General features: G+C 39.6%; 1 protein-coding gene across 6 annotated transcripts in view; it reads right to left on the reverse strand.

The window, feature by feature from the left end:
- Positions 1-1,619: 1,619 nt before the first annotated feature.
- znf800b (zinc finger protein 800b) overlaps positions 1,620-20,176 on the reverse strand; it is a 53,207-nt gene continuing 34,650 nt past the window's right edge. For 2 of the 6 annotated variants that reach the window (XM_041780958.1, XM_041780956.1), the window contains 7 exons: positions 12,520-12,691; positions 12,165-12,339; positions 11,873-12,035; positions 11,163-11,533; positions 8,037-9,272; positions 4,170-4,282; positions 1,641-3,737 (listed from right to left, as the gene is read on the reverse strand). In XM_041780958.1, the coding sequence (XP_041636892.1) occupies positions 4,181-4,282; positions 8,037-9,272; positions 11,163-11,533; positions 11,873-12,035; positions 12,165-12,339; positions 12,520-12,691 (2,219 nt within the window). In that variant the 3' untranslated portion in view covers positions 1,641-3,737; positions 4,170-4,180. Of the gene's footprint in view, positions 3,738-4,169; positions 4,283-8,036; positions 9,273-11,162; positions 11,534-11,872; positions 12,036-12,164; positions 12,340-12,519; positions 12,692-20,176 lie in introns of all 6 variants that reach the window. The other 4 variants (XR_005991569.1, XM_041780953.1, XM_041780955.1 and 1 more) reach the window with 4 other exon arrangements.

Here is a 20,176-nt window from a genome sequence, read left to right on the forward strand (position 1 = left end):
TTAGCACGCTTCTCCCTTCCAGTCAACTTTCCATGAATCTGGTTTGATGTGGACGGTGTCAATGATGGTCTCCTGGATAAGTCAGCAGTCTCCCGCATGATTGTGATTCCGTGCACTGAATCAGAGTGAGAGAATAAGAACTCAGGAAACATTTGCAGATGTTTTGAGTTATTTAGCTGATTATACCACCTTTTTTTTTTTTTTTTGAAAGATGACTTTTTTGAGTTTTCCTGCCTATTCTGATTCTGAGACTGGAAATCAATGCTGCAACCAGTGAGTTGAGGACTACAGCCTCTGTGGACGCACGCTCAACCACTGAGCCTTGATTAGAGTGCTTTACACTACTGAAATAACTAATAAATATTCTAATATTTTGAGATAGTTGATTTTTTGTGTGCTGTAATCATCAAGATTAAAACAGAAAAACTTTTGAAATGTTCCACTTGGAAGTTTCACTTGTGAATTGAATTACTGGAAAAAATGAACTTTTTCATGATGCACATGTACACCTCTCCTGTCCAGATTATGCCTCCTTGTTCGGGGGGATATACTGCATTTAGAATTAAGTAGGTCAATAAATTGAAAAGTACCATTAAAATAGAATGCTGTGGTAAAATCAACCATAAAAACACAATAAGAATGACGATAATCACTTTAGAAAAGCATTGTGTTATTTAACTGACTTAAGACAGGTAAATTTTAAAGTTAGAGGAGATAAGACTAGAATGAGATGTGGAGGTAAACGCTGTTTTCTTAAGTTTGTCAATGTTTCTTATCAGTGTCACAATAGCATTAAAATTTAACATCTGTGTTTTTTAAAATAGTTAATGGGATTCAAGGTAATTCAGACACATTACTTCAGTTCAAAAAAAGAGCTCTTAAAGGATTGTTTTCTGAGGGGGGCTAGGAGGTTATGAGATAGACCAACTTTTTTAATACCCAAGGTATATTCTGGGCTCATCAGGCTTTTACTCCTTAGGATAAAACAGGTCAGTCCTCTTTAATCTCAGGGTTAGTCTTGAGTGCAGGTGAAATTTAGGCTCTTCCACCTGCAAAGATTATTCATTTCTGTGTATATCTTGTAGAAAATAAGCCACGTTTGCTCGGAAATCTCCCTCATTTTACTGAGAATAAGCATAATGTTCAAGATGGTGCACAAAGACACAACTTTTTAGCTAAATCCTCCATTTCCCATGATGCATCCATCCTGCATAAGACTATACCTGCTTGAAAAAAGTTTGTCACATGGAAGGAAAAACATTGAATGCATCATTGTGTTTGTCACACTTTCAAGCCTGACTCTTAAAAATGTTAATTAATATCTATACAATACTATATGTTGCCTATTATGCACCAAAACTCGTCCTTAATTCACCTGCATAAATGCTTGCATCACTCTTGGAGGCATCAAAACACAGGCCGTATTGCAGCGTAGGAAATAATGCAAGACTAGAAACTTGTAATCAAAAGAGATGCAGATGTCTAAAGAAGCAATTCCTGAAAAGGTAAATGAAATCTCCTCTCTGCAAATGCAGTAAACAAACATGATTGATGGAAGTTTGTGAGTCATATCCGAGGACAAAAAAAAAAACGAAGCCACACAAAAGTCTCACAGCGAGGTTTGAAGCAGTACATTTTTATTTATTAAGTGGTTGGTTCTTAACATTCTCGTCACATCTGAAAGGCTCCTCTAACTCCTCTCGGGTTTCTCTAGAAGGTGAAATATCAACAACTGATGATGAAATAAAAAGAGATTAACAAATAAAGATGCTGTGGTTCAATTCCTGTTCTCTTCATTCCAACACAAACTTTCTTCAAAAGGAACGAGTTACAAAAAAAGACAACTAATCGTGGAACGATGCAAACAAGGACAGAGAATCAATGAGTCAGACATGTTTGAAGAAAATGGTCAACCAACAGTTAAGTACAAGTCAGTAACTATTGTGACTAATATAACTATTATTTATACCATCCACGAGGATGAATCCATATTTACATGTTCTCAAGACCTTGTTGCAGCAGTTATAAAAATAAAGTTTGGTCTTTCCTTTTCTTCTGGTTTTGTTCCATTTCATGGCTTTCAATATTAAGACATATCTACATTTGGTCTTCCTCAGAGTCTTCCTCTTAAATCGTGTGCCAGTGTTTCAAGACTACCTCTGGGTGCTGTTAAACTAAAGCAGCCCACTTAGAAGAAGAAAACTAGGTTAAAAAGTCGAGATTTTAAAGGTAAAGAAAAGTTGAGACCCAGGATTTGATGTTTAATGTAAACTTTAAAGTTTGTCTGTTTCCACATTTTGCCTCATTATAACAGGATTAGCACCACAAAATGTAGATTCCCAAACAGCTGGTGTCACTTCAATCCTGTTACACCTGCTGCTTCATCACCTCAGTCGAGACATGACTGCTTTGCAAAATCACTGCAGCCATGAAGCTGCAGCTCTGTGATTGGTTGCAAGAATTAAAGTCACTAAAAAGAAAATAAAGTGTTCCAGTTTTTAATCAGAATGGCTGTTATTGTCAGCCTTTCTGCATAAAGATGTATTCAAAGTCTGTAATCATATGTGCAGTTGCTCACTGTAAATTGGATTCTTACACATTAGCATAGGTGATTTACAATAAAGGGATAATAACAGTGTTGATTTGATACTTTGAATGTTTCGCCTGTGGTTGAACACCTCAGCGTCAGCTGCCATATGCAAAAAGAATCCATATTTAGCAGAAAATTAACGCAAAGCCAGTGTTATTTAATATCTATTAAGCATCTGCACAAGGCTTACATTCTTTGTATAACCTTCAGCCCATCCAAATTAGTGTCACTTAAGTGAGTTTTTGGTATTCTGTGAGTAAGACTGTCGCTTTTTTCCTTAATGGCCGCCTTGTTTCCCAGCATTACCCACTCAGCTCACAGACTCGGGCTAATGGTTTTCCTTTAACAAGGCTATTAACCAGGCTAACAAGCTAGCTGAAGATCTGGAGGTTAAACAGGGTTTGGTCAAAGTAAAGAAAACTCCTTTTTTTATATTCTCTTTCCTCATGCAGTTCAACAAACAGGGCAAAAAATGAGAAAACACACAATTGATATGAGTCTCTAAAAGACTAAGAGAAAAGACAGTTTTAAGGAAATCATACTCGGCTTTTTCTCTCACTTGATCCAAACCCTGTCATTAATAAACATTTCATCCTGTAATAACAGAAATGGCAACTCTTGGTTGATGCAACAAAATAAGACTGTGGACTGTTTGCATGAATCAAATTGAAATATTGTGTGGTTTGGCAAACTGACAACAAGTTTGTTACCAGTTTTCTACGGAGGCCATGATCCTGTTGATTCCCTCCCTTCCCATGGTCCACCTTTGTCCCCTATGTCAGGCTTTTCAGCCATACAAATCAGTCCTCTGCATATGGATCTCTATTTACAAACTGTTGTAAGTAAATACAGATATATACAGCAATAGTGAGCCAGTCCTCTAGTCACTGATCTCTCTCTTTTGATAGCAGCGCCACCGTCCAGCAAGCTGGCTGGCTTCATAATGTAACTATACAAAAACATGTCAGATTCCAACAATATTTGGTTCCAAAGCAAACAGGGAAAATCCTTTGTACTTCAAGCATCCTGGTTGTTTCCTTCATCTCTGCTTTGTGCTCAATCCACACGTCCATTGGTTTTCCCAATTGGAAGTTTTCATACCGCTTCTTCGCAACAAGTTTCTCTCCCTTTCATCAACACCATCAGACTGTGAGCAGAGAGGAAGACAAGAAGGAAGATTTGAGAAAAGAAAGAAGCATTAAAAGGAAGAAAAAACAGGATGATTAAACAAAATTCTGTAAAGAACAGAGGCAGAAATATACTCAAATGAGATGACTGAAGAGCAAAACTAAGAGGGAAAACAGCTGGTGAATGTGCAAAGTGCTCTATAAAAGTCTGTCTTTTTCAAACATAACAACTCAAACCTCTTTTACCACTTAAACACAGAATTTTACACATTTGCTGAATTCCCTCCACATAGCTGCACGGTTTGTTTTCTGCAAAATGAGAGAAAAGCAGACGGCAGGAAAAATCCACTGTGACTCAGAGGACAATAAAAAAAAGAGGGAAATGAGAAGAGGACAAGCAGACAGGCGTGAAGTAACAGTCTGTAGAGACGTTAAATCCAGAGAACACTCACAGTGCTGTGTTTCACCAGACCAGAGATTTGGAGCGGGTGCTGACTCCTTTCCTCCTGCTGGCTGCTCCTGTGGCAGCATTACGATGGCTTCGCTTGTGAGACTCCAGGTACCACTGAGGAGAACAATTGAAAAAGATGATTACTTATTTGTGTTTAAATCAATAAAGTCATCAAGTGGAGAGATACATAGGATTGAGTTTACAGTGCACTGACTCAAACAGCTGATTTACACGTCTTTAATGTAACAATGGTAAGAATTCAGGCCTGGTTTTCACTGTAAATACTGAAGACCCTTGTCTACATGGCATAGCTTGTGTATCTTTAAATCTCCTGTCGCTAGCAGTTCTTCCCAGATTTTACTGGAATGTTGATATATTTTTGTAGCTTTTAAAGAGTTTTATTTTGCCGTCATTCTCCTTACAGTAGGTAAAAGTGTGTTTTTGCATTTTGGACTAAGGTTGGCCACACACGACAATTTTTATATCTTAATTTTAAAAATGTGGGAGACCACAGACGTAGAGACAAATTCAGATGGTTTTCATCTTATGATCCTCTGAACGCACACAGGACCACTCAGCCAGACTGTGACACCACACACCTGCCAACCTGCCAGCGACCTTGCATGATCACATAACCTCCCTCCATAATAAGCTGTCTTGGTGTGTGCTATAGTTGCACCGAAACTCATAAAACAAGGAAAAGAATCAGGAGGAAATCCTGGCTGGAATGAAGGTACAACTGTGTTTATGTTTGTGTGATGTGAAAGTGCGTTAAGATCTGACAGGTGACACTACCTGGTCTACATGCTGTCATTGGTTGTTGTAGGTGTTCCAACTGAGGCATTACAACCTCGAATCAAACATACCTACTGTGTTTGATATTTTTGATTCGGGGTGTGGGAAGCTATGACGTGGTTTGGAGCAGAATAATCATGTTGACACCACACACCTGAAGATTATTAAGACAAATAATGGTTTGCGATGAGGCCCTACTTGGGATGCACCACATGATCATCGGGGGAGGCAAATCTGGCCTAAAATCAGGCTCAAACCATGTAGTGTGACGCCAACCTCAAATGTTTCACTTTCAAAAGTGCTTTTGACAAAGTGCTAAATTATTATCTTCAAACATATACCTCATCTTTTAATTATGTTGGATTAATTAACTACCTACTTTAAATGCTTTAACCATCATTTATATGGTTATTAAATATCTTTCAATGTAAAAATAAAATGAAAGATTTACACATTTAAAATTGATAGCATAGAAAAAGAGCCAAGCTCTAGATCCATGTGTGCAAAAAATGTTTGATTTGGCAAAGTAGTTCATACCAACCTGTGTTCTTTACTGTAAATTTTAGGGCTGAACGATTTGGGAAAACAATCTAATTTATTTATTTATTTTTTTTACCAATGATGCGATTGCGATTTAATATGCAATTATTCCCTAAGTCCCTCATCTCATGCATTTCACAACAAAAACAAGCAATAATTCATTCGAAACTATGACCAACACAATATTAGATTAAACTAGGGCAGAACAATTTAAAAAATATCTAATTGTGATAATTTTTTCACTCATTTTGCAAATTTGATATGAACTGTTGTATTAAAGGGAATGATAATTTTTATATAATTCTCATATTAAATAAGAAAAACATACAAAAATGAAGACAGTTGGATTTTTTGTATATTATTCTAAAAATATGGCACTAGCATGATTGCATATGTAATGCATAACATCTCTGCTACAGAATAAGTTCTAAATTGTTATTTTGACACAAATTTCAGGTTAAATAAAAATTGCACCTTCTGCGATTTGAAAATTGCAGCAGGCCATACTGCGATATAATCTAATTTGCAATTAATTGCCCAGTCCTAGTAAATTTCTCTCGTTATGATTTCTTTCTCACTCAAAGAGTGGTTTTGTATCACTTTGGACATACTTTGGAGCACCTTGGATCTCCAGACTACGATTGAAAATAATCAAATTGCAATTTTTTCCCCCAATATTGTGATTGCGATTTAATATGCAAATTTTATGCTCTATATCTTGTATGTTTTTCAATAAATACAAGCAATAATTTTCTCTATTATAGCTTACATAATATAACATAGAATATACTAGGGAAACAATTTAAATCAAATAGCTAATTGCGATTTTTTCAGCTCATATTGCAAGTTTGATATTTTATTTTGAAGGGATGATCATTTTTATGTCATCTGATTTTAAATAAGTAAAACTGGAATTTTTATTCTAAAAAACAACACAAATATTTACATGACGTGCATATAATATCTGCTGCAAATAAAGTATTAAACTGGTACTTTGACGCATTTCAAGTTTAAGAAATATTGCAACTTTTGCAATTTGTAAATTGCAGCAGGCCATATTGCGATTTAATCTAATTTGCAATTAATTGTACCTTCAAAAGTGTAAAACATTCGTCTAATTTCAAGTAAAGCCCTTCTAAGATTCCCATGGAGTCTCCAAGACAAAGAAGTGGACAATGGAAATGATCTCCTTTCTAATGATAACTGTTAGGGTTGAGAACTGCAAGTTGACTCAAAAGTCAGTGAGATGCATTAGAATGCAAGAACCACAGTAATGATAATAACACTATACAGCAATTCTGCAATAACTAATCAAGCAAATCTGATTAGCTGAAAAATATAAAATAACACTAAAAGGGGTAAAATTACAGACTCTTATCAGGCTTTGTTTTGCTGTAAAATATGGTATTTAAGATGATTTAATGTAATTTTTTCCATCTGCAAAGCTGGCTGACACACTGACTAACGTGACCGAAAAATCAACCCAGTTTGATTGTATTTTGCAAGCAGCAACTTCACGACTCAGAATGTGCTGGAATACCTAAAGAAAAAGACAAGACTGGCGAGGAATGGCTCCACTTTTTAACCGCTTTTCTATCTCGTTAGGTCATACTCCTGTATTTAAAGCAGTGGTTCTCTGTCTCTCTGTTTTGTCATGTTTTATACTGTCTGGGGTTTAAAGAGGAACCTCTCACCTCCACCCCAGCATCGATATAGGTGGATGCTGGGGCGGAGGTGGGCTGAAAGCAGGAGCACAGTACTGATTCAGGGCAGAGCAGAGCAGATAAAGAGACTGGAAATCTTGCAGCTTAAATAGACCGCCAAATCATGAGGGCGTGTGTCATGTGATTTGGTTTTAATGCATGTCAGGTGTGAAATCAGCATGACTGGCTCCATCTGATTGACTGAAAAGATGATGGGTCCTGAGTCCTGACCAATTGAGAGATAATAATCTAAAGAAAACAAGGAGTATACTGTTGAGCCTTGTGGAGGGTCTGACTGAGAACACACCTCAGTTAGAGACAAGTGAAAGGGGAAAGGAGAGCAGAGTAACTCATAGTCTTTCTCACAACAATCACTGCAGGCTGAGAGCGCAACCACCGTACTACTGCTGGTAAATGCGAAAACTCCATACATTGAAAATTGACTGTACTAAAAGAGGTACCTGCAGAGAAACTGCACGCTGTGGAATTTGCTGAAAAAATCTTAATGGAGTCATTAAGTAGCAAGTCTAATTGCCAAGGAATCTGTTGAAAGTGTAGTCTTATTTTAATTAATCTAGTTCTTCTGTTTTGCACTGGTGATTCAATAGCTGTATCACGAGTCAGAGGATGATATATTCCTGCATCGATATTATATAATATAATTATCTATCCACAACACAGACTCTAAGGCTGCTATTGATACAGTAGATCACTTTCACTGCCTTCTTTGTTGTTCTGTTGAGGTTCAGTGATCTCTCAGAGGGAAATATCTATACAGTTATTCTTTAAGAAGAGAACAAAGATTGATGCCAGTAATTTTAAATCCAAACCTTCTTGGCGAAGGCTCGTCCACACTGGTCGCAGGCGTGGAGCGAGAAGTTCCTGGTCACTCTGACCTCAGTAGACGACCCTGTACTGCTGCTCTCCGGTGGTGCATCGTGTCGTCGGGTGTGTGGGGTTTGGTTGCTGGAGGAGGAGTTGCGTTGGTGCGTGTGTTTGTCGCTGCGGCGGGTCAGTGGGGGGCTGATGGGGCGATGCTGCTGGTGGGTCTGCTGTTTCTCCTGTTTGCGGGTGACAGGAGGGGACGGGGTAAACACTGGAGTAGGGGGGTCCTGCTGTTTGCGAGTGGTGGTGGGAGCAGGTGCAGGAGGAGGAGGAGGAGGAGGAGGAGGAGGAGGAGGAGGAAGAGGAGGCGGGGCAGAGGAAGAAGAGGCAGAAGAAGAGGAGGAAGAAGTTGAGGTGGCGGCTGGAGGAGCTGGTGGGCACTCTTGCTTGCGGGTGGCAGGGGGTGAGGGAGAGGAGGAAGAGGATGAAGAAGAAACATGGCGTCCGTTCATTTCCTCTTTGACGCTGCTGCTCGTCCTCTTGTTTGGGTTTGTGCTGTTCAGAACGACCTCGGCGAGCCGTTTCACTGCCCGGCTTTCCAGTTTGGGCATTATCTTCGCCAGGTATGCCGACGACTTCTTGTGCACTACTGTGACATGGCGAAGGACATCACGTTTGCGGCGTGACTCATAACGGCAGAGGGGGCAGCGGTAGAACTTGATGAAGATGTCGTTGCCATCTGTGTGCAGCTCGATGTGCTTAGTTAGATTCTGACGGGAGCTGAACTGCCGCTTGCACAGTTTGCAAAAGAGCTGCTTGAAGTCAAAGCCCACCGACAGTTTGGTCATTTTTGCAGGGATGACACTGCTGCACATGTTCCCTGCACGCGCAGCAGACGAAGAAGATATGGATAACGGTATCTTCGGGCTTGGAGGAGGAGCTTCTTCCTCCTTCACCTTTATGGGTTTGTGTGCCACAGAGACACCTTTAGCTGTTCCAGTGCTGTCGCTAGGAGAAGGCGCCGGGCTGCTGTCGATGTCGTCATCATCATCATCGTCGTCTTCCTCTGAAGGTTCTACTGCTTCCTCTTTCACCCTGATGTTGTTGCTTGGCGTTACAGTAGTGCTGCTGCTGCTGTTCAGAGTGGCTGCAGTCGTAGAGGGAGTTGGTGTAGGAGCATTCCTGTTACTTTTGACGCTGTATATTTTGTGCACAATACGCATGTGTCTCTTCAACATAAGCTGAAACACAGAAGAAGAAAACACAGAATAAGCCACTTTTCTCCTTTTTTAAGTGTATCGAAACATCGAGAAATAGCCCCAGCTCTATATTATAAAAACTTCAATAATAGTAAGAGGCAAATTTGTTCTTTATTATTATTGCTTGTTTCCAGCCAACCATGTTGCACCTATAATACTTAAAATAGCTCCAAATGCTTTCTTCTCACTATTTTTGGGACACAAAAGTAGCTCAAGATTGTTTTTATTTTTGCACTTTGAATGCATGGCAAAGACATAAACAGCTCAAACCATGGCCTCTTTGGCAGCATTTCTCAATGCAGAAATCACCTCTTTTCCCTTATAGGGAGTTCTCCACTGCTGTGATCTTCTACAAAAGAACCTATTAAGAGTTTCCTTACAACAGAAAGCATTGATGTCTGTAACGTTAAATCCAGTACCTTCTCGGCAAAGGGTTATCCATGTTAGTTACAAACATTTCTTTTCAGGCTCACCCAAACAAAACAACTCTTGTTTCAAACAATCTTGTGATTTTTTTATCACAACAGGTCGGCCTTGAGTAAAGAGGCTTTTTATTGATGTTGAAGCAAATACAACTGAGTGCAAAATAACACTGGCAGTAACCAGTTGCACAACACAATCAAAACTAGCACTTGAAGGGAGACGGCAAACATCAGTCTCTCTTTGATTCCCTACAGAGCACATGAGCTGGAGCAGGGAAGAGTGCAGATTGCACACCAGTTCAATATTAGACAATTACACAATCAGACACATAAGTCTCTCAGGTCAGCTTATAAGCCAGAAATTCTGGACCTCAAGATAAATCCAGAAGAATCCCATTCCTGTACTTTACAGAAAGTAGTAGGCAGAAGTGGGCTTTATAACACAAACCAAACAACTGTATTTATTAATGCTTTCCATATTTAACCTCCTGAGACCTAAGCTTTAGTTTAGAATGCATTTTTAGTTTAACCAATGTATTCGGGAAGCGTAGGGCCTGATAACTCTAACACCTCAGCCTTGTCTTTGACCAGGAATTAGTTTTGAACAAAATTGATGTCCACAAATCTTCTGAAGGTCCTATTTCTACAGAAATACAGCACTGGATAGGTTTTAGAGCAGATGTTTTGGCCAGTTGGTCAGTTGTTGGAGGTTTTCAGCCAGTAAGAAATGGTGTCAGTCATCAAGAGAGGTCTGGTGGAGTGATTTGATGATGGACCATAAAGGACTTGTTAAGGCCAAACAAGGCCAGAATTTCTACTTAAAGTTCTAAATTCTTATTATGAAGCTAATAAAAAAATCCACAAAATTCCATGTAAATTCCTGAAATATTTCAAGCAAGCTCCCTGAATTTCAAAGCAAATGGCCTCCAAAATTTCTTAGCAAATTCCCCCAAAATTCACAAATACATTCCCACACATTTCATGAAAATGACAGAAAACCTCTTAACACAGATTCCCCTAAATTTCCATCGAAATTTCCAGGGACACCCCCACCCAAAATTCTAAAGCTAAAGTCCAAGTTTCCATTAAAGTCACTAAAAATATTTCAAATCAAATTCCCCCAAAATTCAGATAAACTCCCCAAACTAGCAAATGCATTTCCATAATTTCTATTAAATATCTTAAAATGTCCAAATTCATCCAATTCTAGTTAAAATGCCACAAAGTTCTAAGCAAATTTCTGGAGAAACTTCCAGTGAAACCTTCCAAAATATACAAATACATCCCCCATAAATTACTCGAAAATATTTGAAAATTTCTAGGAAAATTCCCCGAGATATCCAAATTCCTTAAAATGTATGGGTTTATTGTAGAGACATTCTGTTGGAGTTTACAGGGCAAATACAGTAAAACGTCACAAACTTTGTTTACAGTTGGACTACAAACTCACCTGGGAGCTGTAGTTCCTCTTGCAGAGCGTGCAGCGAACTGCTGGGTTTGCCTGTTGAGCAGCTGGAGCTGGACTTTGAGGTTTGGACTGGTTTTGGCTTGTAGGTGTCGTTTTAGAGTTCACAGGGGTGGACTTAGAGTTGTGTCCTCGTGTCGGGGAGGCGTTGTTGCTCTTCCTGGGGGGCGTGGCCTCCAAATTGAAGGGCTGGCCGGGCCGAGAGGCAAAGCTGGGTGTGATCGTGTCCCTCCGCAGGCCGCGATGCACCTCGTCGAAATGACGACGAACGTTGGCTTTAGTAGCGAAGGTTTTGAGGCACACTGGGCAGGATTTACCGGTGGGTGTGCTGAGAGTCCTTTGACGACCTCCAACATCAACAAAGATAAATGGATTTATAATTTATTTTAATTTCTTTAATAGACACATGCCATCAAACAGAAAACAGTAGCAAAGAAATTAACACGCTCCTGAAGCCTACCCTATACTCATGGAGGTAGTATCAAAAAAAGAAGAACTCTGAGTGACTAAGAAAATCCTGTTTGTTTATTTAGATGCAAAACCACAACAACTATATTTCACCTGGATTTAATTTGCAAATTACCAAGCACAACCTACTCACACTTGATTTTGAATTTAGATTCATGTTCTCCCTAACTTACATCTTATATTTCTGACCAATCTACAAGTACTTTATATTTAATATAAACCTTTACCTTTCACCATAGAGAGCAGGCTTGTGGGAACAGTGCGCGTCTCTGTGAACTTTCGAAGCTCTTCCAGTTTGGTCTGGTGCATCTTGCGGCAGTGACGTCTGATGCTGCGACGCGAGTTAAAGTCCTGACCGCACAGACAACAAGAGATTGTCACATCTTCAACCTGCAGAGGACGAAAACACCAAATAACAAACATTAAAAAAACTTCCTTCATTGCACTGACTCAGCATTTAAAAATACAACATATCACAGCAAATAAAGGTCATTCTAACAGGAACGTTCAGCCTCTTACCCCACTAGTGGACTCCTCATCTTCATGTTGTGGCTGCTCCTCTTTGTTCTCCTCCTCTGCCTCCCATCTCCTCTGGGCCTGTCCCGGGCTCTCTGGTCCTCCTGGCTGGCTGGGCTGGCTGTTTTCCACACCCTCCACTTGTTCTCCTTCCCAAGCGATAGGGCTCTCTCTGGCACTGTGAAGGACGAAGAGACAAACAGTCTGGGATTAACCGAGAGCTGAGAGTAGCTTTACATCCCATTCCCACATTGAAGGTCTAAGAAGACTACAGAAACAAACCTGTACACTCTGGACTTGTGTTGATAAAATATGGAGTGAATGCTACAGTACAATGAGTACATTTTCATCCACCCACCTTGGGGTGTGTGATGGAAATCTGGCCAGCTCCTCCTCTGTGGTGAGGTACTGGAACACAGCTTTCGTGGTGGTCTGGATGGGCTCAAGTCGGACAACATAGTCTGACCGTTCAGCTCTGGGATATATGGCGTCCAGTAAGTCCTTCATGGCTACACTCTGACGGTCGTCACCTGATAAAAATCAAACAATAAAGGATCTGATATAACTTATTGTAATTGTAAACAGTAAAAGCTATTTCTAATATTTTATCTAATATTAACTCCTTGTGCACAACTACCATTAAGATTCTTAGCCTGTCATGGCTCAGTTTTCATGATATATCCGTCTCTTAATATATAGCACAACACAATCAGAACAGGTAGTCATCGATACTATGGAGGTGACCATTTTCCCCAAGTGTTGTTGAAATGTTCCTGACTTCTGATCAGCGGTGGAAATTAACTAATAAGACTTACAGAAAGTGATCTGTGATGTTGCCCACATTAATTATCAAGACAAAAACAAAATTACAAAAAAAAACTAAACTGCAGCACTTTTATGGTTGAAATATCCATCCATTTTCTATTACTTGTTCAGGGCCAGGCCACGGTGACACCCCTCTACTCTAAACACTTTCCAGCTCACTGGTGGGATACATAATCCCTCAAGTGCAGTGTTAATTTCGTTGACTAAAACTACGAATAAAAATGTTAGAAAGCCTTTTTTTCAATGGCAAAAACTAGACTAAGACTAGTGAAAGACAGATCTGTGATGACTAAAACTAAGTTTAGTTTCGTCAAGATGACTAAAAACTAGACTAAAATGTAATGTAGTTTTCGATCCATGATATTTCTCCATTGTGAGTAAATCTGTCAAAAAACAATGCAGCTGTAGCTATCCTGCCTCTGAGCTGTAGAAAGTAGGGACCCCAGGTTTGGCAGGGTGCACAGAACACACTCCCATGGCTTGGTAACAGATTTAGGCAAGAAAATCAATGCTTGGACTAAAAGTAAAGACTAAAACGTGAGGACTTTTTATGGACTAAAACTAGACTAAAAGTAAAAAGGATAGAAATGACTAAAATGTGACCAAATCTAAAATACATTTCATTTAAAGACTAAAACTAAGACTAAAAAAAAACAGCTGCCAAAATTAACACTGCTCAAGTGAGCTCTGGATCTACCCTGTTGTCTCCCAAGTATGTGTGCCTGGAAGACCTCCACATGCAAGCAACCAGGAGGCATTCCTGATCAGATACCCAAACCACAACTGACTCATTTCAATGAGAAGGAGCAGTGAGTTTACTCCCGAGATCCCTGCAGATGTCCAAGCTCCTCTTCCTATCTCTAAGGCTGAGCCCAGCCACCCTCCTGAGGAAATTCATTTGAACTGGATGCACCCCTGCTATCTCATTCTTCTGCTCATTGCCCAAAGCTCATGACCATAGATTGGGGTTGGAACGAAAGAGGTGGGAAGAGTGGTTGAAATAACATTGTAGAAACAACTGTATGATGATGCTAAGGTTAGCAACATAAGCTTCTGCTTTTTAGCATGTATACAACCAAGTATGAGCTCACCACTTTATTGTGGATTTTGTTATTGTCTTACTGACCGTTTGATTCATTCAAAATTGCAGAACATAAATTTCAGCGTCAAAAGCCCAATGCAACCCACTAAAGCATGGTAAAACCCTCTTCCCACATTGGTAAATACTAAGTCATGGTCCAGAGTAGGACTTATAAATGCAGGATAGACACACCAATCCCAGATTTAACATCTCCAGAAGTCTGTCAGTTACAAATATATTTCATTGTATCTTTTTGACAGAATGTTTGAATACTTAATAGACACAGCATGTGCTTCAGCAGCCTTCACAATGTTTTAAAACTAGACTCTGAACCCTCGCCTGCATTTTTCTTGTTGCAAACAATGTCATCAGATGAAAGCACAAGAAAAATATAATGTCACAGAGGCTGGTCATCTCTTTTTAAAATCTCATTTTATGTTTCTGAAAAGAGTAATAATACACACAAGAGGGGAGAAGAAAACTTAACGCAGCAGGAAAATTGATCTATTTATGTGCTGAAAAGATGAGAAAGAGTCTCCCAAACATTTCTGTTTGTACACTTAAATATTCTTTATCCATCTTATTTTCTTCGCTGAAGAAATGATGCCTTTCTAAAGCTCTTTTTCCCATCAATAATCCTTTTCCACTAAATGAACAACTTTTTCAGTGAAAGTTGTTAAAACAGGAGATAAAGAAAAGATGGGAAAGGGGAATTAGATTTTATTCACTTAAAAATGGACCACAAATCATCACCGGGCACTGAAGGAGTCCAGTGTGAAGGCTGGATGGTGAAAAATTAGCATTTTAAAGAAAACTGTTTTGTTTATCTAGTAATCATGCAATTAATGCAGAGTGTTTGGATGGGGAAAACAGACACCAATAGAGTCATTTATCAAAATAACAATACGATACATATTCAGCCACTTGTAATGGAGTCTTGATTGAGAAAAATTAAGTCGCTGGTGCAAGGAACAAGATCATTAAGAGGACAGGCAGATGAAAAGAAGATTATGATGAAACAAGGCTCTTTTTTTACGACAGCGATCATTACAATGGATAAAGCTGAGAAAATTATAATTGACCGTTTCTGTTGAGATTGATTTCTCTTTCAGGAGTAGATGAGAGGAGAGTTGGGTAACAGAGAAATTACTTTTAGACTCTCCAGGGCTTCATCCTCTCACTCTGTCTGCTTCCACATCTAAGCAGCAAAGAATAGAGACACGGACACATACGGTGGCTAATGAGAAGTAGATAAAAAACAGATCAAAGTCAATGTTCTTAGTGATTGTAGAGGAGAGACTGTACACTGAGTACCAGACATGATTGATGGGCTAAAAACGCCAAAATGTACGCGTTAGTTCATGTAAATTGTGTGTGTAAAGGAATGAAAGAGTGTGATATGCAGACGGAGGAGATACAAGGAGAATAATGAGCAAGAGACAGATGGTTGGAGACAGAAAGGAGAAACCTTGGGAAAGAGAGAATGTAAAAGAAGTCTTGGGAAGAGATGCTGAAGTAATCAATGATTCTGTGCAGAGGTCTGTGTACGGGTGCCTTGCTTGAGTCAGTTTGATCCCGGCCTTGTCTAAGGAGTCTGTTTGTCTGTTTGATCTGAACAAGTTTGCGTTTGTTTACCCTCAGCGTACACTAAAGCTCTGGGCCTGGCACTTGGAATTTGTCTTGTACCTGTTGTGGCTGCTGATGTAGTCATTTTTCTATTCACCATTTTAATATGAGCTTGGATTTCAGAAATGCAAGTGTGACTGACCTTATAAATAACATAAATCCTCCAGTAAAGACTGGTAATCAATTAGCAGCCTGGTTGGGGTCATGGCCTGCACAAACACATAAGGGCAGGCCCCTTGTTTATAAACTGATGGAGCTTTTCCATTACATTGAGCGACTTGGCTCTACTTGGTTTGACTCGGCATGGCAGTCCAGCGTGGTAGGGAATTTGCTTCTCAGCTACCTGTTGAGGGTACATCTAGAGCTGAAAATGTGGCATTTTGGGTCAATGACATTAAATAGCTGCACTTTAGTAAGCTTTGTTTTTTTTTTCACCAGAAGAGGGAACTTCTAAGTTTCTTCTGCTGGTGATCCGGCAGTTATTTCAAAGTTTGGTACAGCAGTTGCTACCTACATACGTCTACAAAGTGTCCCCAAATGATGACAAACCACTGTGACATCACAGCAGAGTCGTTGGGGGCAGATCAGGCGCAGCTCGGTTTGGCTTGGCCAAACTGGTGATGGAAAAGTAAATCTGCACAGCTTGGTTTTGACTATTGCGGCCAAAAGTCATAGTAGAAAAGCCCCATGGGGTATTATCAAGGGTTAATGTGCTTAACCCATGCATTTCTATTTAAAACAGCTTTGAAATACACAATATGTAAGATTATGGTCCCATGGGGCTATCTTTCAAACATGAACACAATATGGCGAGTAAAGACCAGCACTGCTCAGTGCAGCCCATCTCAGCTAATTACATCCTCCTCTGAAGTGAGGCCTCAGTTCACTATAAATGGCAGCACATAAGGTGTATCTACAGATTTACATTCTGGAGTCACTTCCAGTACAAATGCGGAAGTGCACTTTTAAATCCCTTTCTCCCTCATTATGAGAAATTCATGAATGAAACTACGATGGTTGCCTGCCTGATAAACACTCTTCACGAGGTGTCATTTTAAAGTCTTCAACTCAAAACAAAAAGTAGTATTGAGGTGAACTGTGGAGGTGGGCAGCACTGAGCAATGCTTGTCTCTACTCCCTGCATGCTCAGTGGGGATGGTTCCAGGTTACAGGGGTGGGTTTGAGCGATTCAACTCACAACCAATGGCAGCCACCATAACAAATAAGCCTGCAAGCTAGTCCTAGCAGTAAACTTGAGCTTAAAGATTCACACCTGACATGCATCATAATCAAATCACATCGTCCTAACCCCATTTTAGCAGCAAGATTTCTGGTATCTTCCTCTGCTCTGCAATTGCTAGCCTGAATCAGTACTGCTCTTGCTTTCAACCCACCCAACACCAGCTCTGAGGGGCGTTTAAAATGTTATCTTGTCACTCCTCAGATTCTGCATGTAAAATAAGTCTGGGAGGAGTGATGAAGTCAGAGCAAGATGCCCGATAAATGTGACGTTGCCATAATAAACACTTGGAAAATTACAAACATGAGATGACTGAAATGAAAGTTAGGAGTTTCTCTGGTTTCGGAAACTGAGAAATATTTAAGATAACATAAAACCTCAACTGAAGTTATAAACTTCTACATATTTTATCTTTAAGACTTGTGAGCTGTCATCTTTGTCAAAGCTACAATATGTAGAATTTTTGTTCTGAAATGTCTGTTAATCAAAAAGACTACATCTTTAACAGTTATCAAAGTCAGAGACGTTCTTAATTTTTGTAATTGGAACACGACATGTCTTGTTGTGGCGGCTATCATGTTTATCATTGCCATGGAAACACTGAATGTCATGTAAAATACTGCTGCATAATAAAGCTGGAACTGTTACTGGAAGCTGCCTTTCTCATGCAGTATCTTAGTCATGGTTTTTGCAGGTTACTTAAGATCAGCCACGATTATTCTCTGAGATCCACTGTGACTTCAATCACCCAAGCTCAACCCAGTAACATAACCCCCCCCCACCACCACCACAGCCCTTTAACATTGCTGCCCTATCAGCATTTCCAGGGCGAGTGGACACCAGGCCTGCTCCTCAGCGGCAACCCCTGTGGCTTACGTCTTGTGCTGAATTGAGGACAGTGCTCATTAAAAACAGAACTCTATAAGTTGTATTTACTAAACAGCAAGCCAGCATTTTTGTTTCATGAATGAATTTCACATAATGAGGGAGAGAAGCTGCCCCCCCAGTGGGTCAACTTTTCAAGCTAGAAATTCTGGACCCCACCTCACCTAACTTTAAAACAGGAAATAAACACTGACGCTGGGCGGAGCTGAGCAGCGATGGTCTATATTCTTTATATTGTGTTACTGTTTAGATAGAGAGCCCCCTGGCGGCAGAATTTACATACAAAAAGCCAAGCTCTCCTCGGTAGTGATCTTCACAGCTGATGCTACTCAGCTAATCAAGTCCTTTACTCTTACCAGGCTCATAAACTGAATACAGAAACACAATGACGAGTCTACAGAGTTTAGAGAGGGAGAAACTAAATGAATCTATGGCGATGGAGACAGCTTGCTGGAGAAAAAATGACAGGAAAAAAGAGCTTTTCATCAAAAATGGACAGGCCATTATATGTTCATTCTCTCCCACACTATGAGCTGTTTAAAACAGCATGTCTCATATGCTTCAGTACCATCTAATGATTAATGCAGTAATGTCAAACATCACTACGAGACAAAGCACCCGGCTTTTAAGCAATCATCCCGACTCTCATCTGATCTGAGGACACGGAAAGTAAATTAACTAGACGCCTAATATGACTGATTCACTAGAATCCTGACACAATCACTCACTGACCGACAATGTCCCTTAAAGTTATTTTGAGTCAACATTAAATTTATTTTACTGACACAGGAGGTTATCCATCACAATGTGAGCTCAGATCTAAAATATTAAGACGAGCTGAAGCTATTTTCTCCCACTAAATAAGACAGAATGTGACAATGAAGAAAAGACGGAGAGGAAAATACAACTAAAACATAAAATGATAAGGGGAGTAATAAATCAACATAAATGTCGAGCCATTTTCACAATAGTTCAATTTTTGCAACCAGTGCATCCCCCCTCCACCCCCTGGTGGCCATCAGAAAAAAATGCAGGCACAAACAAAATATCATTTTTTTTAATATTACTACATATTTTTGTAATAAAACCAAGAGGCTACATCAGAGGTTGACATTTGCCTCTTGACCCATCATTGTAACCACTGTCCCAGAAATAAAAGTCTAGAATTAAACCCTTAAAATTAAGAAAATAGACTAATTGAAGATAGGGGTATTTATTTCAAACCCTTTTCTATTCTTGTTCTTTTCATATTCCTTGTTCTGTTGCTACAATACCCTGAAAGCTACCCTAATTCAACACACCATTCAGTGGCTATGTGTTTGTGTGTCTTTGCACTGACTGTACCTGGAGCTCCTACTTGTGAGTCAGACAGAAACAAACAGGGAGCATGTGTTCTGGGACTTCATTTTCAGGTTTTGGACCAAACCCAGCCTTCTGTAATGGATTGTTTGGCCAAGATACTGTGACGTTAACTTTAAAGTTTCTGACTGATGTTATACACAGCCACCAGGTGATACCTTCATGATAAATACAGACATAATGAGATTTAACACAGAAAAGATGAAGCAGCATGAAAAATAACCACACACAATAAATACCACCACTTTGAGAACTGTTACTGGTTAAAGTCTGTAAAAAACCTTGATAAAATATATTTTAAAGACTTAGCAGCTGATCTGGTGTTTTAAGCTGCCACTCAAAGCTCTATTTTTACTGAGACCTTGCACACAGATTTAGCTGCAGTATGTCTATTTCACAACGTGCTAGGGCTGGGCCCTACAGCCAAAAATCTATCTCACGGTATTTTTTGCTCTTCATGATAACGCTAATATACCATGGTAACACAAAATTTAAAAGCACAAACCTGTGATAGCAACTCATGTCTGAGCATACAATCACAGAAATTCATTTTTAGTCTTTCCCTTCTCCTTTATATAAAACTTAAGTTTCAAGTTTCATTTCCCTCCTGCTAAGGTGTGTCAAGCTGCTACTGACAAAATCACATTTCCTGATGTGGGCTACCACAATAAAAGCACATAACAGACTTTTATTGTGAAGAACTTCTTGAAGACGCCCTGCTTATCATTGCTTTAATTAATTTTTAGCAGAGATGCTCTTGAATGTACAGAGCAAGTGTGTTTACAGCTGCTTCACCAAACTTAATCAGGACCAGAGCCTGCTTCTTTGAATCATTATGGACTTAAAACAAGCTAGTCATGAGTTAAAGCACACCTTTAAACAGTTAAGCCATGATTATACAAATGCAGCAAAGAGCTTGTATTAAGACCCCACACAGGTGGACAGAGATGCTGTGCAAGGCGAGTACACTTGCTGTAAGTTGCTGTTATTACAGACATC

This window comes from Cheilinus undulatus, linkage group 23 (assembly GCF_018320785.1).
Source record: "Cheilinus undulatus linkage group 23, ASM1832078v1, whole genome shotgun sequence".
In the NCBI taxonomy this organism is placed as follows: domain Eukaryota; kingdom Metazoa; phylum Chordata; class Actinopteri; order Labriformes; family Labridae; genus Cheilinus; species Cheilinus undulatus.